The 18,618-nt window shown below is 41.3% G+C and overlaps 1 protein-coding gene across 1 annotated transcript; it reads right to left on the bottom strand.

Annotated features, from left to right (window-relative positions):
* Nucleotides 1-371: 371 nt before the first annotated feature.
* Nucleotides 372-18,370, bottom strand: DERL1 (derlin 1). The gene is made up of 8 exons (XM_039524353.1): nucleotides 17,952-18,370; nucleotides 16,423-16,534; nucleotides 11,898-11,962; nucleotides 10,298-10,324; nucleotides 8,934-9,029; nucleotides 6,399-6,451; nucleotides 4,818-4,928; nucleotides 372-2,833 (listed from the first exon to the last, which is right to left on the bottom strand). The coding sequence occupies exons 1-8, from the start codon at nucleotides 18,102-18,104 to the stop codon at nucleotides 2,695-2,697; spliced, it is 756 nt and encodes a 251-aa protein (XP_039380287.1). The 5' UTR covers nucleotides 18,105-18,370; the 3' UTR covers nucleotides 372-2,694.
* Nucleotides 18,371-18,618: the final 248 nt, after the last annotated feature.

Below are 18,618 nucleotides of genomic sequence, written 5' to 3' on the forward strand. Positions count from 1 at the left end.
GCTTCTAGGGTATGTTCTTGGGGAAATTTCAGGAGGAGGAAGGACCGAGAAGGGTAAAAAGAGAACCACAAAATGACAAGCACAAGGAGGAGAGAGGGATGCAGCAGACTGTCAAAGACAGTGGGGACAGGTACTATAGAAAACTCTAACAGACAGGCAGAATGAAGACAAAGAAGAGGACACTAGGCTGCTGGTGACTTTGGTAAGAGTAGTTTCAGTGACGAGGATGAGATCCAGAAACTGGATCATTCTCATGAGGATTTTGATTAAGGAGGAGAGATGGCATGAAACAGGGTGGTTGTTAGAGGCTCTTGAGAGATCAATCAAAATCTTGTGGAAAGTTTAAGAGTGATTCAGCAAAAACAGACAACTTCAGAGATTAAAACTTTAATTTAAATTTTGCCAACAAAAAAATTAGTTACAAAAAGGGAAATTCTCTGTACAAAAGAATGAGTGCCTCCTTATAACAAGAGAATCTGCCATTGTCAGTGCAGATTCAAGTACACACAGGTACAGCTGTAGGTCATCAAATGGGAAATGCAAAGTATTCAAAGTGAATTTAAGATTAGTTCAGGGTTCCAAATCGGCAAGACCAGTCATCTTGGTCTTTGGAAAGTGTTTAAATCAAGAATCTCATGTCAAAAGCTTCTCTTTTCCTTGCACACACATTTGACTTGTAGAGTCATAGAAGGCATTGCTCATGCAGTGTGCACTCAAAAGTGAAATTCACCTCTGTGCAGAGGGACAACCCCAACACTTAAGCCCTTGTGCACAGAGATGAATTTTAACCAGAATACATGTAAATCATAACCTATGTGACAATCACTTAAACTGTCACTGTGCTTAACACTTCGATTCTGCTTCTAAAACGAGACAGTGACATACACATGACTAATTGGAGACCAGCTGCAGCATGACTACCGTACGCATGATGGCTCCTGGACTGTCACAAGTCAGCATTACTAATGGTAATAGGTACAGGAGCATTTACACCAGTGGAGTCTTTCCACTTACCATCATTAAAATATAAATAAGACAAGGCAAGAGCATCTTTAAAACTTGATTACTGAAACCAGAAAGGCTAAGTGAGTTCTGAACCTCTATATACCTGCACATAACATGATCACTAGTTCCCTGCATTCATCCATGAGCCAGAAGACCACCACAACTATGGTGTGTTAAAAGACAATGCATCCTTTTGAAGCCAGTCACAGATAAAAGGATCAAATCCAATTTGCTTATTTTCTCCCAGGCTCAGGGTGAGTGGCAATATTTAGAAACCTACAAGTTTACCACCAGAAGAAAAACAGCAGTAACAACAACAATATTTAGCACTTTCATGGCACTTCCCATTTTCACAGCACTATATAAAACTAACTGAGCCTGTGTGATAAGTACCAGTCCCATTTTACAGATGGGGAAAATGGAGATGTGGAGGCTAAGTAACTTGTTCAAGGCCACATGGTGAATCAGTGGAAAGAGCCAGGATTAGAACTTCCTGGCTCCTAGCTGTGTACTCAACTCACTAGAACCCACTGCCTCATGATTATATTAGGAGAAGACTGTAGATGTGTCTCAATCATCCCCCCACCCCCACCCCACAATAAGAGAAAAATTGAGTAATTGCAAAAAGAGGAACTGATTAATAGCTTTATATAGCTTCTTGTTTGAGAATGAGAAAGGCCTCAGAAAAGCAATCAATTCTATTGCATCTTGTAACCTGGACTAAGTTTATTTCCAGTTCTGATTATTTAATTTCTTAAAGCTCTCAAAGAGAATGCAGTAGTCTCATCTTATTAATACAAACATAACTCCGCAGTCAGTACCCTTCACACGAACACCCAAAATATGTGACATTTTCTACTTGTAAAGTAAGATTTGTTCTATTTAATTTTGCAACTAAAATATGAACCCAGAAGCCAACCTTTTTCAGATTTCAGGATAGTAAGCGAGAGCCGTGACCTTGGTTTAAACACACCAAACCGTGTACACTACACCGAGGGTTCAGAGAGATTTACATATCCATGAATATTGGCAATGGCCATAAGAAATAGCTTTCTTTTCAGTCTGTTGTCCTTATCCTTTCCCCTCTCTTGCTGCAGTGCTTAGGGTAGCATCTCTTCATCAATGTTGCATGGCAAGAGAAAAAACTGCTTTCCTGAAATACAGTTTGATAAATGAAAGGAAGCTTCTAAAACTTTTAGTCTTGCTTTATCAATGCAGAGCAGTTACTGCCACCTAAGAAGTAAAGTTATTGAAGACTAGAATCCAAGCATAAATATTGATGAATCAGTCTTTTAGATGTACAGATGAAGACATTACTTTGAGCCATCCTTTGGCCAAAGACTGGATTCTTAACTCTTCACGTATCAGAGGAAGAGAAAACACAGACAAAACCCATCAGCATCTTCCATCAGAGAGGAGAGAGGTGGAATGGATACACTGTGACAGATGGACAATACTAAGGTGGCTTTTTTAATGGCAGTATTGAACTGAGCACTACTTTCTAACCTGGGGTAAAATCTACATTCCTCCTCCCCCCCCCCCCCCAGAGTTCTTAATTTTGTCTTGTGCCAGAAAATTCTTTATGGGTCAACTCCGAAAGCACTAGAGAGAACTCAGTTCTTAAGCACGCTCTGCACCAGGAAGGATTATTCCTATGTGCAGCAACTGTTTGTACAAAGCAGCAGTTTTTCACTGGTCACCTAACCGAAAACCTTGGCCCCAGTTGTGTCTTCCACCACCCTGTTGATCTTCTGCAGCCCTTCGCACACTAGCGGGTGGAACACCAAATCCTGATACCCCTCCTCTCCTGTTTGGCAGCCAGCGGTATCTGGAACACACATAGGGGTGGGGGGAGCAGAAGAGGGGAGAAAAAGACCAAGAGCTGAATATAGTATGGTTGTTCTTTAAAGCATCATGGGCTTGAGTCAAAGCTCATTTTAGTTGCTAAAAATTATAAAACTATGGCTTTAGATTTATACAGGGAACCAGCAAATAATTTGCTTTACAAATATTAAGTCTCAACACCCTATGAAATAGGTATTTATAGTCCTCCTAAAAAAACCTCACAAGCTTATATGGCCTTATACTGTGACTGAGAGACAAGAGGTGTAGAGAAAATTCTTTTAGATACCTATATGGCCCCCTTTACCTCAGTATCTGAACACTTCTGAACAGTATCTTTCAGGGGAGTTTTCCTCAACATCCTTGTGAGGTAGGGATTCCTATTTTATCGGTGGGGAATTAAGGCAGAGAGTAAGTGATTTGCCCAAGACAGATCAGGGAATCAAACCCAGGTCTTCCAAATCTCAAGCTGGTACCCGAACCACTAAACCATTCTTCCTCTCTGGCATAGAACTCTTGAATAAATTCAAATGTCCTACAGGTCTAGAGTCAAGTTCAGCTCTGGAGTAAGTGGCTGAATCTGGCCATTGAAATCTGAGCCACAGAAAACTGACAAGTCCCAATTCTACAATACTATTTTTGCAAACAGAACATCATGACGTTAAAGAACTTTGATGCCAGAAGTCTCTTATCACCATGTCCTATTTGCAGAACGTTTCTACAGTGTACACAATACAAAAACTGAATTGGTGCCTCTTTGGAAGTAGTCTGCTGTGCTTTGGTTCATGTCAGAATACTGTACTGTTCCTACTGGTCTGACCCAGTACGACTGTTCTTATGGTTCTTAATTTATTGAGAAAAATTAAATGCATATAACTGGAACCAAAAGACAGGGAATTATATAGAAATCAAACAACACTGATGGTAGTTTCAGGACAGTTATTACTTGGAAAGACATTTTAAGCAACATTTTGTCTTCTAATCTTTATGGAAAAATTAGACTTAGCAGGAGGGTCTGAAACAGCAGACACAGTTGAAGTTTAAGGCTGAGCTTCCCACCATGCTGTTGGAAGCTGTACAGTGTTACGTGAATGTAATTCAATCCTGTACCTCATTTAATAATTGACAACTCAGGTTTTAAAGAGGGGTCAAGTTAAAGTCATCAGCAAGAGCATGGCAGGAGAAAAGCATGCACCGCCCAGAGACTGAGGCATTAAGACAAGGGATTCTGGAGCAGTGATCCTGGACTTTTATCTGACTAGCATTTTCAAAGTTAGATCCATTAACAGATTGTTGAATCCCAGAACTACAGTTATTTTACTCATATGCCTGACATACAAAATGCAGATTAGTAATACCAATTTGCAGTTTATACCCAATAATACCAAATGTGATCTAGAACTGGGCTCTGTAATATAGCTACTGTAGGTTTACTTGCCTTTTAGCTAGAGGAATGGTGAAGGAAAATGGATAAAATGTAATTAACAGGAGAGCAAAAAACCCAATTAGAAATTAAAATAAAGACAATTCTATAATCAAGATAGATCAATACTGCCTTTGTACTACTTCCAGGGATGTCTCTTTAATGCCATCACTACACTCACCACATTTCCTTGGCCTAGAAAAGAACATAAGCCAATCACTGACTGACAGTGTTAGGAAGACATTTCCCATATGGGCTTTTTAGTCCACAATTATGTACTACCAGGTTTCTTGCACCTTCCTCTGACGCATCTGATGCCATCCATGATCAGAGATAGATCAGTCTGATCTGATATGCTAATTTCTATGTGAGAAGGTATGGCAGTTGTCCCAGTCATTGGCTGATTAGCCTAGGGAAGCAATCTTATGCCCCCAATCCCAGAAAATATATTTAAAAAGGGGATATGAGAGTCCTTTTACTTTATTAACTGCAGTATCCCTAGAAGATTATGCCAAAGAAATTATTTGTTTAAAAACAAAAAACTTACAGAAACTGGGGTGTGGTTAGGAAATTCCTTCCTCCCAAGTCCATTGGATATTTAAACATTAAGAAGAAGTATAGGTGTCCAACCAGATTTCCTATCAGCTCATTGATGATGCTGCAAAGCAAGGAGATAGATTTCAATTTCAGAACTTGTTGATTTCATGAAACCTTTCAGCTACTTTTTGTGTACCCACTAAAGTTGTCACAGGCATTAAAGCCTCATCTTCCCCTTACTCCCCACCCCAATAACACATTTTCCAGCTTATTGCGGGCTACCTCTTTGGTCAACTGCACTATCAGCATCAACACTTCAGCAAGCCATTCCAAAACCCTCCTTCCAGGCCTTCTCCAGCCAGTCGTGAACGATACAATCCCGTTAACACTCACACTGGCAAGCGGGCTTTATAGCTATCGATGGCTAGAACAGTGGTCCACATCTCCTGAAAAATTATTGCTATTTCCACTGGACAGCCTGCCCTCTGCTGTATGAAACTTGTCTTAGGCCCCTATTCAGCAGCTGGCCTTGGACTATTTTCTTCCATGTGTAGAAACAGCAAGTATCTAGCAAGCAGCAGTTTCCCGAAGTGACGGATGAGTCAAACATGAGGTAGAACCAGACTCTTACCACAGAAAATCCTGACTCCCCATCCACTTCTCTAATTAGCAGACCACATAACATTATTATTTGTATTACAGGGCCACCAAAAGATTGTACAAGAGACTGCAAGAACATAGATAATCCCTGCCCCAAAGATCTTACAGTCTAAACCAGGGGTTCTCAAACTAGAGGTTGGGATCCCTCAGAGGTCACGAGGTTATTACATGGTGGGTCACAAGTGGTTGGCCTCCGCCCCAAACCCCACTTTGCCTCCAGCATTTATAGTGGTGTTCAATATATTAAAAGTGTTTTTAATTTATAAGGGGGGAGTTTCACTCAGAGGCTTGCTGTGTGAAAGGGGTCACCAGTACAAAAATTTGAGCAACACTGGTCTAAACAGACAAAAGAACAACAAAATAGAAGCAGACTGCAGCATACTCAAAGGGATGGTAGGAAAGTGTCACGTTAGTTTGGAGTGCGGGGGAAGAGGGTAGAGAGAGAAGGGTTGTTGCTGTTTCTCTATTTTTCCCCTCATCATTAAATGCACTGGGAGGGGAGGATAGGCTTAGGGGAAAAGGCAGCAGGAGAAGAGTTAACAGGAGGAAGGGAGTAGGACGTAACTACTCCATCAGAGGCATTACGTAAGCCTGGGTTTTTAGGAAGAGCAATAGCTGCAAATCCTGATGGTTGAAGTTTTCCTTTTCAAGAATATCTGTACACTGAAGGATTAGGTTAACAAGAGACCGCATTCCTATTTTCCCATGTTTTCGACAAGATTTGAGTGTCACATTTATTTTATGGTTTAGTTTAAAGTCCTCCTCTATTAGACTAGCAATATGATTAATGTATTTTTGTATCAGTTGGCTTGAGGCCTCCTTATTTAGAAGTTATTGTTTCCAAACATCCTCTTAGTGGGCATAATATACAACTCTACGTGATCAAAGAAAACATTTATAGCTCATGTAAACAAGCACAATGAATACTTACGATCCTCCAATGATGTAGTTGAATCCCAGAATAACCCACGGTAGATAACAAGCCTAGCAAAAAAACAAACAAAACAGAGAAGTCAGGAACACTGAAGGAGAGTACAAGGCTGCACAAATTCCTTTGCATCTTCCATCAGTGTAATCACTGCATCTTTTAAACATAGTTACTAGACAAATTCTGGTAATTTAAAATGTGTTGGTTGTTAACTTAAGTCTAAGCATTTTATAATGTTTTACATTTATATAAAAACTAGGGCTGTCAAGTGATTAAAGAAGTTATTCGTGCAATTAATCGTACTGTTAAACAATAATAGAATACCATTTATTTAAATATTCTGGCTGTTTTCCACATTGAAATGAATATATCTGAGAATTATAACAAAGTGTACAGTGCTCACTTTATTTTTTTACAAATATTTGCACCGTAAAAAAAGAAATCGTATTTTTCAATTCATCTAATACAAGTACTATAGTGCAATCTTTATTACGAAAGTTGAACTTACAAATGTAGAATTATGTACAAAAAAAATACCTGCATACAAAAACAAAACAATGTAAAACTTTAGAGCCTACAAGTCCGCTGAGTCCTATTTTTTGTTCAGCCAATCACTCAGACAAACAAGTTTGTTTACATTTGCAGGAGATAATGCTGCTTGCTTCTTGTTCACAATGTTACCTGAAAGTGAGAACAGTTGTTCGCATGGCACTGTTGTAGCCGGCGTTGCAAGATATTTACATGCCAGATGCGCTAAAGATTCATATGTCCCTTCATGCTTCAACCACCATTCCAGAGGATATGCGTCTATACTGATGACGGGTTCTGCTCAATAGCTATCCAAAGCAGAGCGGACCGACGCATGTTCATTTTCATTATCTGAGTCAAATGCCATGAGCAGAAGGTTGGTTTTCTTTTTTGGTGGTCAAGTTCAATGCGGAAACTACAGGAGTGTTGCTCTTTTAAGACTTCTGTAAGCATGCTCCACACCTCATCCCTCTCCGATTTTGGAAGGGACTTCAGATTCTTAAACCTTGGGTCGAGTGCTGTAGCTATCTTTAGAAATCTCACATTGGTACTTTCTTTGAGTTTTGTCAAATCTGTAGCGAAAGTGTTCTTAAAATGAAGATGTGCTGAGTCATCATCCGAGACTGCTATAACGTGAAATATATGGCAGAATGTGGGTAAAACAGAACAGGGGACATACAATTCTCCACCCAAGGAGTTCAATCACAAATTTAATTAACACGAGCGTCATCAGCATGGAAGCATGTCCTCTGGAATGAAGGGGCTGAAGCATGAAGGGGCATACGAATGTTTAGCGTTTCTGGCACGTAGATACCTTGCAATGCCGGCTGTGAAAGTCCCATGTGAACACCTGTTCTCACTTTCTGGGGACATTGTAGATAAGAAAAGGGCAGCATTATGTCCTGTAAATGTAAACACACTTGTTTGTCTTAGCGATTGGCTAAACGAGAAGTAGGCCTGAATGGACTTGTAGACTCTAAAGTTTTGCATTGTTTTGTTTTTGAGTGCAGTTATGTAACAACAACAAAAATCTACATTTGTAAGTTGCACTTTCACGATAAAGAGATTGCACTACGGTACACTGTACGGTATGAGGTGCACTGAAAAATACTGTTTCTTTTGTTTATCGTTTTTACAGTGCAAATATTTGCAATAAAAATAATATAAAATGAGCACTGTACACTTTGGATTCTGTGTTGTAACAGAAATAAATTATTTGAAAATATAGAAAAACATCCAAAATATTTAATAAATTTCAATTGGTATTCTATTGTTTAACAGTGTGATTAAAACAACAATTTAACTCAAAAAAATTAATCACAATTATCTGGTGAGTTAACTGCGATTAAATCGACAGCCCTAATAAAAGCTATCAGTGTTTAAACAAATGTCTCCTTCATACTCAGAGGTATACGCCACTGCAGGTTTAAGTCTGAAGGGAAGTCCTAATAATACAAAACCTGTGGTATCCCAGTTGTTCCCAGAGTAACAGAAAACCACCAGAAAAAAAAAAAGCTAAGATGGAACTTCACTGCAGGCTCAAACAAAAAGAATCTGGGTTGCAGAAGAGGAAATTATTCAAAATATGAACATTTTACTGAGCAGTAGTGAAAACTCTGACTGATGAAGGAAATTGTTTATTGCAGAAAGGTGGCTTTTATTCAAGCTATTGCTGGCCAGAAAGTATTTTTATTTTGGTGTCAGTTTTTCAGACAAGTTGATTTCTATTTTGGGGGCACCTATAGCAGTTTTATACTGCAACAGCTAACACCATATGAGACACAGTGGGGACTGAACTCTCCCACCAGAAGAGGGTCAGGAGCTCTGGGAAGACAGCAAAACCTCTCTCTGGAGAGAGGATCTACTGTTTGTTGACAGCTTGTGGCTGACCCAGAAGTGACTGACTCCAGAAGGAACTTCATCTAGCCCCTGCCAATGGTAGCATGAAACTCTTTTAGACTTTGAGGGGAATCCCCGAAGAGAACTGTGCCAACAACCTGTTTGCTGTACCTTAAATCTGGTCCCAAACCAAAATGATACAATCATGTCTCTGTTCAGCTGGGCCCAGACATAAAGCACTGACATGATCAGGGGAATCATCAGCAACTGCAACACAAAGAAACAAAGCAAAAATTATTCCATCCACCTAAAACCTCTGAGGAACACAAACAAACAGAGGGCTAGCTTTAGAAATGCTTTGTTAGCATGATACATCAGCGCAGATCCTCTAACAACAACACTGCAGGCCTTTTCTGCATGTAAAGGCCCATGACCTAACAAGTTCACAAGGGTAGTGGTGAGCAAGTGAACCAATGAGTCATTCTGTTTTACAGTAGAAAACTGGTCTCATTAGCTTGCTGGGGCTGTAACCCCACTGGTAATGTACCTCAACTTATGTGTCTGCCAGAAACGTTACAGACTTCCCATTTCTTAGAAGACTTTAAAAATCTGATGTACATTTGTTTCAGGATTAGTTTCACACTTTCGATGCACAATCGTGATTTATCTCCGGGGATAGTATGGTGATTTGTCTCAGGGATTATCAGCAAAGTTTTATGCAAGCCACTAGAAATGCCATAGCAGGAGAGGAAGTGGGGAAGGAGAGTACAGAATATAAGAGAGATCAGCAGAAACACACAAGACTAAAAACAAATGTACCTCAGAAACAACATATCTGTGACTCAAAAGATAAGAAGTCCCCACCACCCAAAAAGTCACTTTAAGCCAACTGACCTGATCCAAGACTCTCTTATTAAGAGCTATTTTAATCATTTCTGCGCTATTCTCCCACTTTACATTTCTGAAATGAACCCTGGGTGGTCTTTGTCATAGAAACATGCACCATTTCATACACCCTTAAATTTTGCTTTTTAGATGATCAGAGCATTTGTAATGTGAATTCACCTAAAATGGGATTCCTTCTGAGGAGTCTCACTAGTGAACTCTAACCCAAGAACTGTTTTTTAGCTCAAAGGGTAAAAAAAGTAAATGGCCGTAATGTTAATCCATCAGCAGGGAAAATCAAGTCCATGGATGAAATCCTGGCTCTTTTGAGGTCAATGGCAAAACTCCCATTGACTTCAATAGAGCCAGAATTTCACCCCTTCATTCCTTAGTTGTGCAACTGAGTTCCACAATGCACCCATCCATGCCTGCTGTGCCACACGTTAATTATCTCTAGTTTACAGCAAAAAGATTAACAGCGTTTATTGCTCTTCTAAGACAGCCCCAGCAAGAGAAGTCAGGGATTTTCCAAAATACTGATGTGTAACCTAGGATAGCTAGATATACTTTAGTGACATTAAAAAAAATACTCTGCCTAGAAATAAAATGTAATATTATCAAGTTTCCTTGAAAAATTGTATCATGCTTACCTGCATGTCCATCACCAAGCCGGTTATCTTTCATTGGACTATTAAGGAAAATACAGTAAAAAAATAAGTGATAGACCAGGGTGATTTTTAAACTGATTTAGCTTTTAATTTTACTTTTAAAAGTAAACTTAGTGCTCCTGAAAAGTGACAGATTGACAGCCCTGGCAAATGAACTCCTCTAAGCATTCACAGAACAGATTCATTCCAAGTTTTCTCACGTTGCCCTGCCAATGGGACTCAATTATGACATGAAGTGACCCCACCTAGACCTGAGAGACCACGCTCACTTTTCATGCCCAATCGATCCTTTGCTTTGTGCCGAGATTAAGCAGGCTGGAGCTGGCCGTCCTTTTCAAAAAGCATGTTTAAAAGGACCAGAACTTCATCATACACTTGTCCTTCAGTTTGTTTAAAGTTATCAAGAAAAAATGCAGTGTGTCTAGCTCTGGCTGGGCGGCGCGGCAGCCAGACATACTGCTCTGCTGGGGCAGAGGAGTCCCAGAGGGCCGTCAGGGACAGGGAGCGATTGGATGGGGCGGAGATTCTGGGGGGCGGTCATGGGATGAGGGTGGGGTTGGATAAGCGTGGGAGTCCCGGGGAGGGGGGCTGTCAAGGGGCAGGGGTGTGGATAGGGGCCAGAGCAGTCAGGGGACTGGGAGCAGAGGGGGTTGGATAGAGGGTGGGGTCCCAGGAGGGGGTGGTTAGGGGACATGAGCAGGGGGGGTTGGATGAGTTGGAGGTTCTGAGGGGGGGGTGGGAAGTGGGAGGGGTCAGATAGGTGGCGGGGGCCAGGCTGTTTGGGGAGGCAGAGCTTTCCCTACCTGGCCCTCCATACAGTTTTGCAACCCCAGTGTAGCCCTCGGACCAAAAAGTTTGCCCACCCCTGTTCTACAGTCAGAATTCAGCTAACAGTTTTGTTGGTAGTGTTGCAGAATCCAGCTCATCTTCCAGTTGCTCTGTTGGCTCTGCGGGGCTAACAGCAGTAAAGATTCTCTCTATACACTGAAGTCAGCAGATATAAGAAAAACAGGGAGCACGACCATTGATTAAGAAGGTGGCATTTCTACATAGTAAGTCTCCTGACCATAACCAGAGTTTGTGATAAAGTCACATCTTCTGTTCCTTCTCTGGGTACAGTGTTGTCATAAGTGACCATACAGGGATAAAGAATTGCAGGAAAAGAGACTAACAGGAAAGGAGATTAATTCAATTTTAGGAAAACAACGTGGGGTAGAGTGAAGTAGTAGTGCCAGGGAGGCCATTAAAATACACCAGTGCAACTTCTAAAGCAGCAGAGAGGCACACTATCAGTGAACTCTGGGAAAGTCTGTACTGCTCTGATGTTCGTGTGTGTAAACAAAAACACAGTCTCCAAAGCTGTCAGACAAACCGGAACTTTGACCTAGCACAATTATAGTGTTTTCCCTCAAAAATAATCCCATTAGTTTGCTCTGAAGGGTAGGAGCCATCTTTTAATGTCTATGGAAAATTATATTTATGTGCTTTTAGCTAATAAAAACTTGTTTGTGAAACTGCCTTATATTAGGCATAAAAACACAAGAAGCAAAATGTGCCAAGAACTTGATGAACAGAAGGATACAACGATGCAAATCCAGTTAAACAGAAGCATGAACATATAATCCGCTGGCCTTCCATCAAAAGCACCTATAAACAAATAAAGCAGTTAGCAAAACAGTTGTCAAGATTTCAGATCACACTATATCCCCAAGGATTACCTCAGTTCTTGGTCAGTGGAAACAACACATGGTGCCAAATGCAATCCTCTTGTGTTGGAGTGTACCAGAATTGCAACATTTGAGAAAGTGGCATTTTCAACATGTGATCATTTAAAAGAACCTGATCGTTTTGTGAGCAAATCCCCAAATACTCCAAATTATTTTTAAAAAAATCTATCATTCTTTTTTGACTTGTTTGTACACAAATTGTAAGTTTACACGCTGCCTTTCTAAAAAAGAAAAACCTTCCTCCTCCCTCCCTAAATTGAAAGCTGACTGAGCTGATACAGCTGGATGGTGCTATCTTGCCTTGATGCTTCAAAGAACAGGCACAGTGGATGAGGGGAGACTGCATCAGTTACAGAATTGTGTCAGGGTTTGTTTGGTTTTTTGACACTACAGACGGTAAAAAAGCCAGTTATTTTTCACTGCAAATGACCTTCCCCGCTCCATTCCGCGACATGCAAGCTTCTTTCTGGGAGCGTTGGTAGGAAGGGACACAAACAGAGATAGGATTAGATGTTGGGGCATATATGGATATGACAGCACACAGTATGTATCAAAGGACATAACATGGCAAGTGAACATGCAAGTTTTCTGCCCTATCTTCCTTTGGCTTTCTTGCTTTCAAGAAGCTTAAAAATTAGAGCCTGGCAGTTATCTAAACCATAGGGGTTTTGTGGCTTAATTTACTTAAAAACAACAAACACCACAAAAAAAACTTTAAAGAAACCATAAAACAGTGTCCTATAATATAAACTCAAATAAATCTACAAGTTGAAAGACTTAAGACACTCAGGATACGTCTATACTACCCGCTGGATTGGCAGGTAGTATTCGATGCATCGGGGATCGATTTATCGAGTCTCGTCTAGATGCGATAAATCGATCCCCGAATCGATGCCTGTACTCCACCTCAGCCGGAGGAGTAAGTGGAAACTGCTGCAGCTCCCCCGTTGATGACTCAACGCTGTGAGAACAGCCAGGTAAGTCGAACTAAGATACTTTGATTTCAGCTACGTGAATAGCATAGCTGAAGTTGTTATATCTTAGTTCGAACCCCCCCGCTAGCGTAGCCCAGGCCTCAGTATATTGCATAAATGATGTGCACAGCTAGACAATTTCTAAAAAAGCCAATACCCTTCAGTGTGATTTGTACTTAACCACTAAGTGGAATTTTGACTCTACAAATCTTAACAGGTGTTTACCCAGTTTTTCATAACAAATCAATTACTGGCAGGGAGAGGTTAATTAGGAAGTGCACATGAACAGCAGCCTATGTACAAACATTAAGTTATGGTTCTACTCAAACTATAAAAACTGGTAACTTCTTCTTCAGCAATCTCCTCCCTGTGTCTATTTAATCATTTTAGTCACTAAAGTGAGAAGATGAGGAATTTGGTATTTTTAAGATTGCTGTTAGCCCTGCAAAGCCAACATAGGTGAATGAGAGTGAGCTGGAGTCTATTTCTTTTTGTGAATTTGAGTTGTTGATCAAGTTCCAGTTTCTAACATGTCCAAAGCTTTTGAGGAGAGTGAGGCTCCACATGTGTCACACAGTATAATTTGACTAGCAGACCCTTTGTTATTAGTGATGACGAACAAAAGAGAAACCATCCTGACCTTTAGATCCCAGGCTGAGTTTGCAGATCTGGCAGTCAAAAAGCAAGACTGGCTGGCTAGTTTTTTTACTTGTAAAGATGGGCCTTTTTAGGCGCCAATCCTGCACTGGGATATGCTACCATGGACCCTGGCATTTGTAAAAGTCCCACTGACTTTTTTGAAACTTCACATACATGTAGCTCTACATTATCAGATCCCAGGATAGGATCAAAACATAGGTGAGGATCTCATTGAGTCACACACACAGAGCACCACAATGATTCTAAAAAACAAAACAAAAAAATAGAACACTTGATTTGTTAAACTTCAGTATACATGCGCGGCCCATGAAAAGTGAAGTACAAAAGATAGAGTTCTGTTTATAAACATTTGAATTCCAATAGTACCTAGAAATTTCCTACAACTATGTTAAGTTTCCAAAATAAGAAAAGTATGTAGTGGTTGTTAGAAAGAGTAGCTATTAACATCTGAGGCAGTTAAAATGGGACACCATCAACTTTAAAGCTAATCATCTTTTAAAAGTTAAAAGTTTCATGCCCTTTCTCTGAGCCTTTTTTCTTATATCATATTCTTATTTTATTATATTTTTTTTTCTCCCTACTGTTGCTGTAGGAGAGATCCATTCAAACAAAAGGGGACAGTGACTGACAATGCCAGGGAAACTGATCATGACAAAATGAACAGACTGGAAACAAAAACAAAAAAACCCCAGAATGATACTTTTTCCTCTAACTTTTTTTTACTTGTAGTAATCTTGCGGTTTACTTGTAAGAATAAAACACACAAAAAAAGAACCCACCACCTCATTTATACATGGTTGCTTTAAATGCCTGAGAAAAATTAGCTCCTGATTTCTGTACCAGACAAAGTGACATATGTACCACTAAGGTCTGAAAGAACCACCTCATTATAGCCCCTTATTTTAGTTCCTTTTTCATTCTTGGTAGTGATGACAAAAGTCACTCTAACATCAGAATCTTGGTTTCCGCAGGAATTTAGGGAGGTAATTGTTGTTAACCAGTAACACGGGGATACAATGTACTTTCCTGCCTCTTCTAGAGTTTTGCAGTTTTTTTAAAAAACAATTTAGCATGAACTTTGAAATGCATCTTTAACATGAGTGAATGCCCAAAGCCATGCACAGCCCTTCAGATGTAGGCTATAAAGTCTTAACAAAGAGACGGCTAAGGGTGACTTGCTTAGTCTACAAGTACCTACATGGGGAACAAATATTTAATAATAGGCTCTTCAGTCAAGCAAAGGAAAGTGTAACAGTCCAATGACAGGAAGTTGAAACTAGCCAGAGTTGGACTGGAAATAAGGTGTAATTTTTTAAAGTTGAGAGTAATTAACCATTGGAACAATTTACCAAGTGTTTTGCTGTATTCTCCATCACTGATAATTCTGAAATCAAGGTCGGCTGTTTTTCTAAGAGAGATGCTCTAGAAAATATTTTGGGGAACTTCTATGGCCTGTGTTACACAGCAGGTCAGACTAGACAATCACAGTGGTCCCTTCTGGTCTTGGAATCTATGAATTCATAAACTAGCCCCAGGGGCCATTTACTTCCCTGAATCCCACTGATAACGAGCGTTGTGCTCACAGAGTGATAGCAGCACGGGTTTACATTATAAACAACCTGAAAATGTTTCACCAAAAGTTCCAATAGCACCCAAACAAGTTTTTAAAAGGGGGTAGAGGAGTTGGTGGAAGGGTACTGAACCAGTCAATTTTTTTTGTACTTCTACAAAAATCACTGCTAAGTTACATTTGTAGAACATTCATATTGCATCTTATCATGGTAGTACTAACCTGTCTTCCTACAAGTGGGATGTAGCTTATTACTAAAAATGTAAAATTTCATTTGACATTCAGTACTATACGTGCAATATAAAATATCTAGATTTCCCAATGAGACCTCATTGTTCATGGATGAGCTACAAGAGCACATACAACCAAGAACTGCAATACATGTATTTTATACAATGCTATCATAGATATTTTAAATATTTTGCTTTTTGGGGTTTGTTTGTTTGTTTTTAAACAAAAACATAAGCATTTCTTTCTTTGGATTTATTTTTAGTTCAGCCTGGTACCAAGCCAAGCATTTTTTTTACCCTTTAAGATGCTTGTATACAACCACTTGGCAAAGATGATGTTTACTATACACACCTTCTGCATACCAATGCTACTGCTTTGCTCTGATAGATGCTCTAAAAATCTGATCATTTCCAATTATTTTATAAGCATTAAGACTCACAACACACCACTCTTTACAAATGGGCAAACTGAAACAGACAAAGAGGTTAAGTGACTTGCCCAACATGGACTATCTCCCTCAGTGGTTTGGACTATGTCTTCTGGTTCCTTTATGTTTAGTGACCCTGTAACCATGCAAAAGAGTGGTAGAGTCCCCTCCTACTGCCCCAAATCCAACAACTAAAAGTCCCAATCCTTAGTCATATGAGTGGTCCCACAGAATGGCTGCAGGACTGGGTCTTAAGTGACTAGAAACCCAAAAGTCACTTCTAGAAAACAGAGGGAAGTGTCGTGAATTGATTTTTAAAAAAATTCCATTTTCTATTGATTAAGTGAACAGAAAGGCATGCACATTGCTATCTTTCTCTTTCAGAGCTTTGCCTGAGTCAGAGTCACTGATCATTCCCACAAGCTATTCTGAATGGAATTGTATATATGTAATGTTCAATCTCTTTGCTAACTCATGTTAAATCCTACAGCATGCCCATACTGCAACTATTAACATACCTGTTTCTAGTCGTGATGAATACTGATACAAAAAATATAAGTTCACCAAATAGAGAAATCCAGTTCCTGGGCCCACTGGGAAGTAGAATGTTGCAGTTAATGGCCTCCAGATCTGTCCAGACCAAAAAAAGTGAGTGCAGTTATATAAATTAATGAATAATCTTGATGTTCCATTTTTAGATTAAGGAGCAAATTTAAGATTCCCATGCATCAAATTTTTTATTCAGTGATATCACTTCAAAAGCCCTTGTATCTTACTGCGATGATCAATTAAGCTACTAAAGTTTTATGAGTAGTTTCCAGATACAGCAGAGTTGGCTTCCAGAAGGGATCCAGAGAACAAGACAAGTCCTCACAACTGTTCAACACTATTTTAAAGGCATCCAGCCAGAATCCTTTCTACTTGGTCCAATGGAAGGCAACATTGAGCAGGAAACTCATACAATAACGTTCCGAGTGTAATTTCATTCAGCTAATATTGCACACTATTTTTAGCTTTATGAAAGTCCCTGTCTAGCGACATCATAAACAGTCTTTAACCAGGTGGCAAACAGTAGTCAGCACAGAAATAATCTTGCCGCTTCTGAGTTGACATGAGACACTCCAATCTGCAACATTTCAGAATGATGTGTTCAGATCCCAGATTCCGTAAATCAGCAGGGACTATTAGCAATAGAGATACAGGACTCTTACTTCACAGTAACCACTTTGGGGCTGATACTTGGAACAAGGACAAGCTGCAAAGGGAATTGTGTTCAGCCCTTCTCTGTCAGACACACCATGAGCATGATGGTATAGGATCCACATCCTTTAAGGAGGCTCTTTCTCCTCCTTCCCCGGTTTTTCAGGGAAAAGGAGAGGACAATTCCTATCATATACACACACACAATGACCACTGAAGCAATTGTTTCCTAATACAAGAGATCATCCAGTGTGGGACGAAAGCAGCCAGAACACTGACCCCAACAAGTGCTTCCTTGACCTGGGCCCCCTCATCTATAAGTAGAGATGTAGCCCACCACTGGGGCCAACCCAAGTGCCAGCTCCCACTGCTTGGCATGCCCACACCTTTACTACAAAGATGAGCTCCCCCAAGTAAAAGCAGCAAAGAGTCCTGTGGCACCTTATAGACTAACAGAGGTTTTGGAGCATGAGCTTTCGTGGGTGAATACCCACTTCGTGGGATGCATGTAGTGGGAATTTCCAGGGGCAGGTATATTAGTAGATGGCCTGGGTACCAGGCCAGGGCACCTGGACCTAGTGCCCTGTTACCAGAGAATGGAAACTTAGGGAGCAGGGCTGCGATTCAAACCCGTGCCTGCCGCTCCTAGCCCACAAGGGCCCTTCAAGCGTGAAAAGACTACACATCCCAGCAGGCACAGCATCACCCTACTGCGCCTCCCAACACGCAAAGCGCTCCCCAGCGTGGCCCGCCTACAATTCCCGGCAAGCGGAGCGCAGCCCCGTGCCGAGCTCCCTTACCGCTCCGGCGGCGCGCTGCATGCTGGGACTTGGAGTCCACGCCCTACCTGGAAGCGGTTGATGAAGGCATCGGGCCATAGGACGAGATAGACGGGGCTGACGAGGCCTAGCTTGCCGATCAGCGGCACCGCGATGGAGCTGGCGAACCAGTAGCGGGTGATCAGAGGGATGCTCCGGAACCAGTCCCCCAGGTCCGACATCTCTCCGAGCTCAGCCGCCGCCGGAACCTCGCTACACACCGGCCACCGAGCTACCGCGAGGTCGGGGAATCCAGATCGCGCCTGGGCCGGCCTCCGCCTCCCGCTGGAGCTGCCGCAGCCGCCGGGCAGCAGGGCGTGTGGTGCAGGCGCCGCCGAATCGACTCGTAGCCAGACGTGGCTCGTGCGAATTCGGCCAACAACAGCTACTTCCGGTTCCCGTTCCCACACCTCGTCGTCGCAGCTGTCACTGCATCGGAAGCGCCGGAAGTCCCGCCTCTTAAGGGGACAGTACAACTCCCCCCAATGTGCGCTACTTAGTTGCCTTCTTCCCGCCGCGGGCAGCAGGATGACGTGACATCCAGCCCCGTCGTTCGTCCCTCCCTCCCCCTTGCGGTGTATAGAGTAGCTCATTGCTGATGGATTGCTCAGCAAGTCTCGTTCCGCTATCCCCAGTGATGCAAATGCTTTCTTGTTTGCATCACACTAGAAGCAGACCTGGAAGAATATGGATGGG

Source organism: Mauremys reevesii, linkage group 2 (assembly GCF_016161935.1).
Source record: "Mauremys reevesii isolate NIE-2019 linkage group 2, ASM1616193v1, whole genome shotgun sequence".
In the NCBI taxonomy this organism is placed as follows: Eukaryota; Metazoa; Chordata; order Testudines; family Geoemydidae; genus Mauremys; species Mauremys reevesii.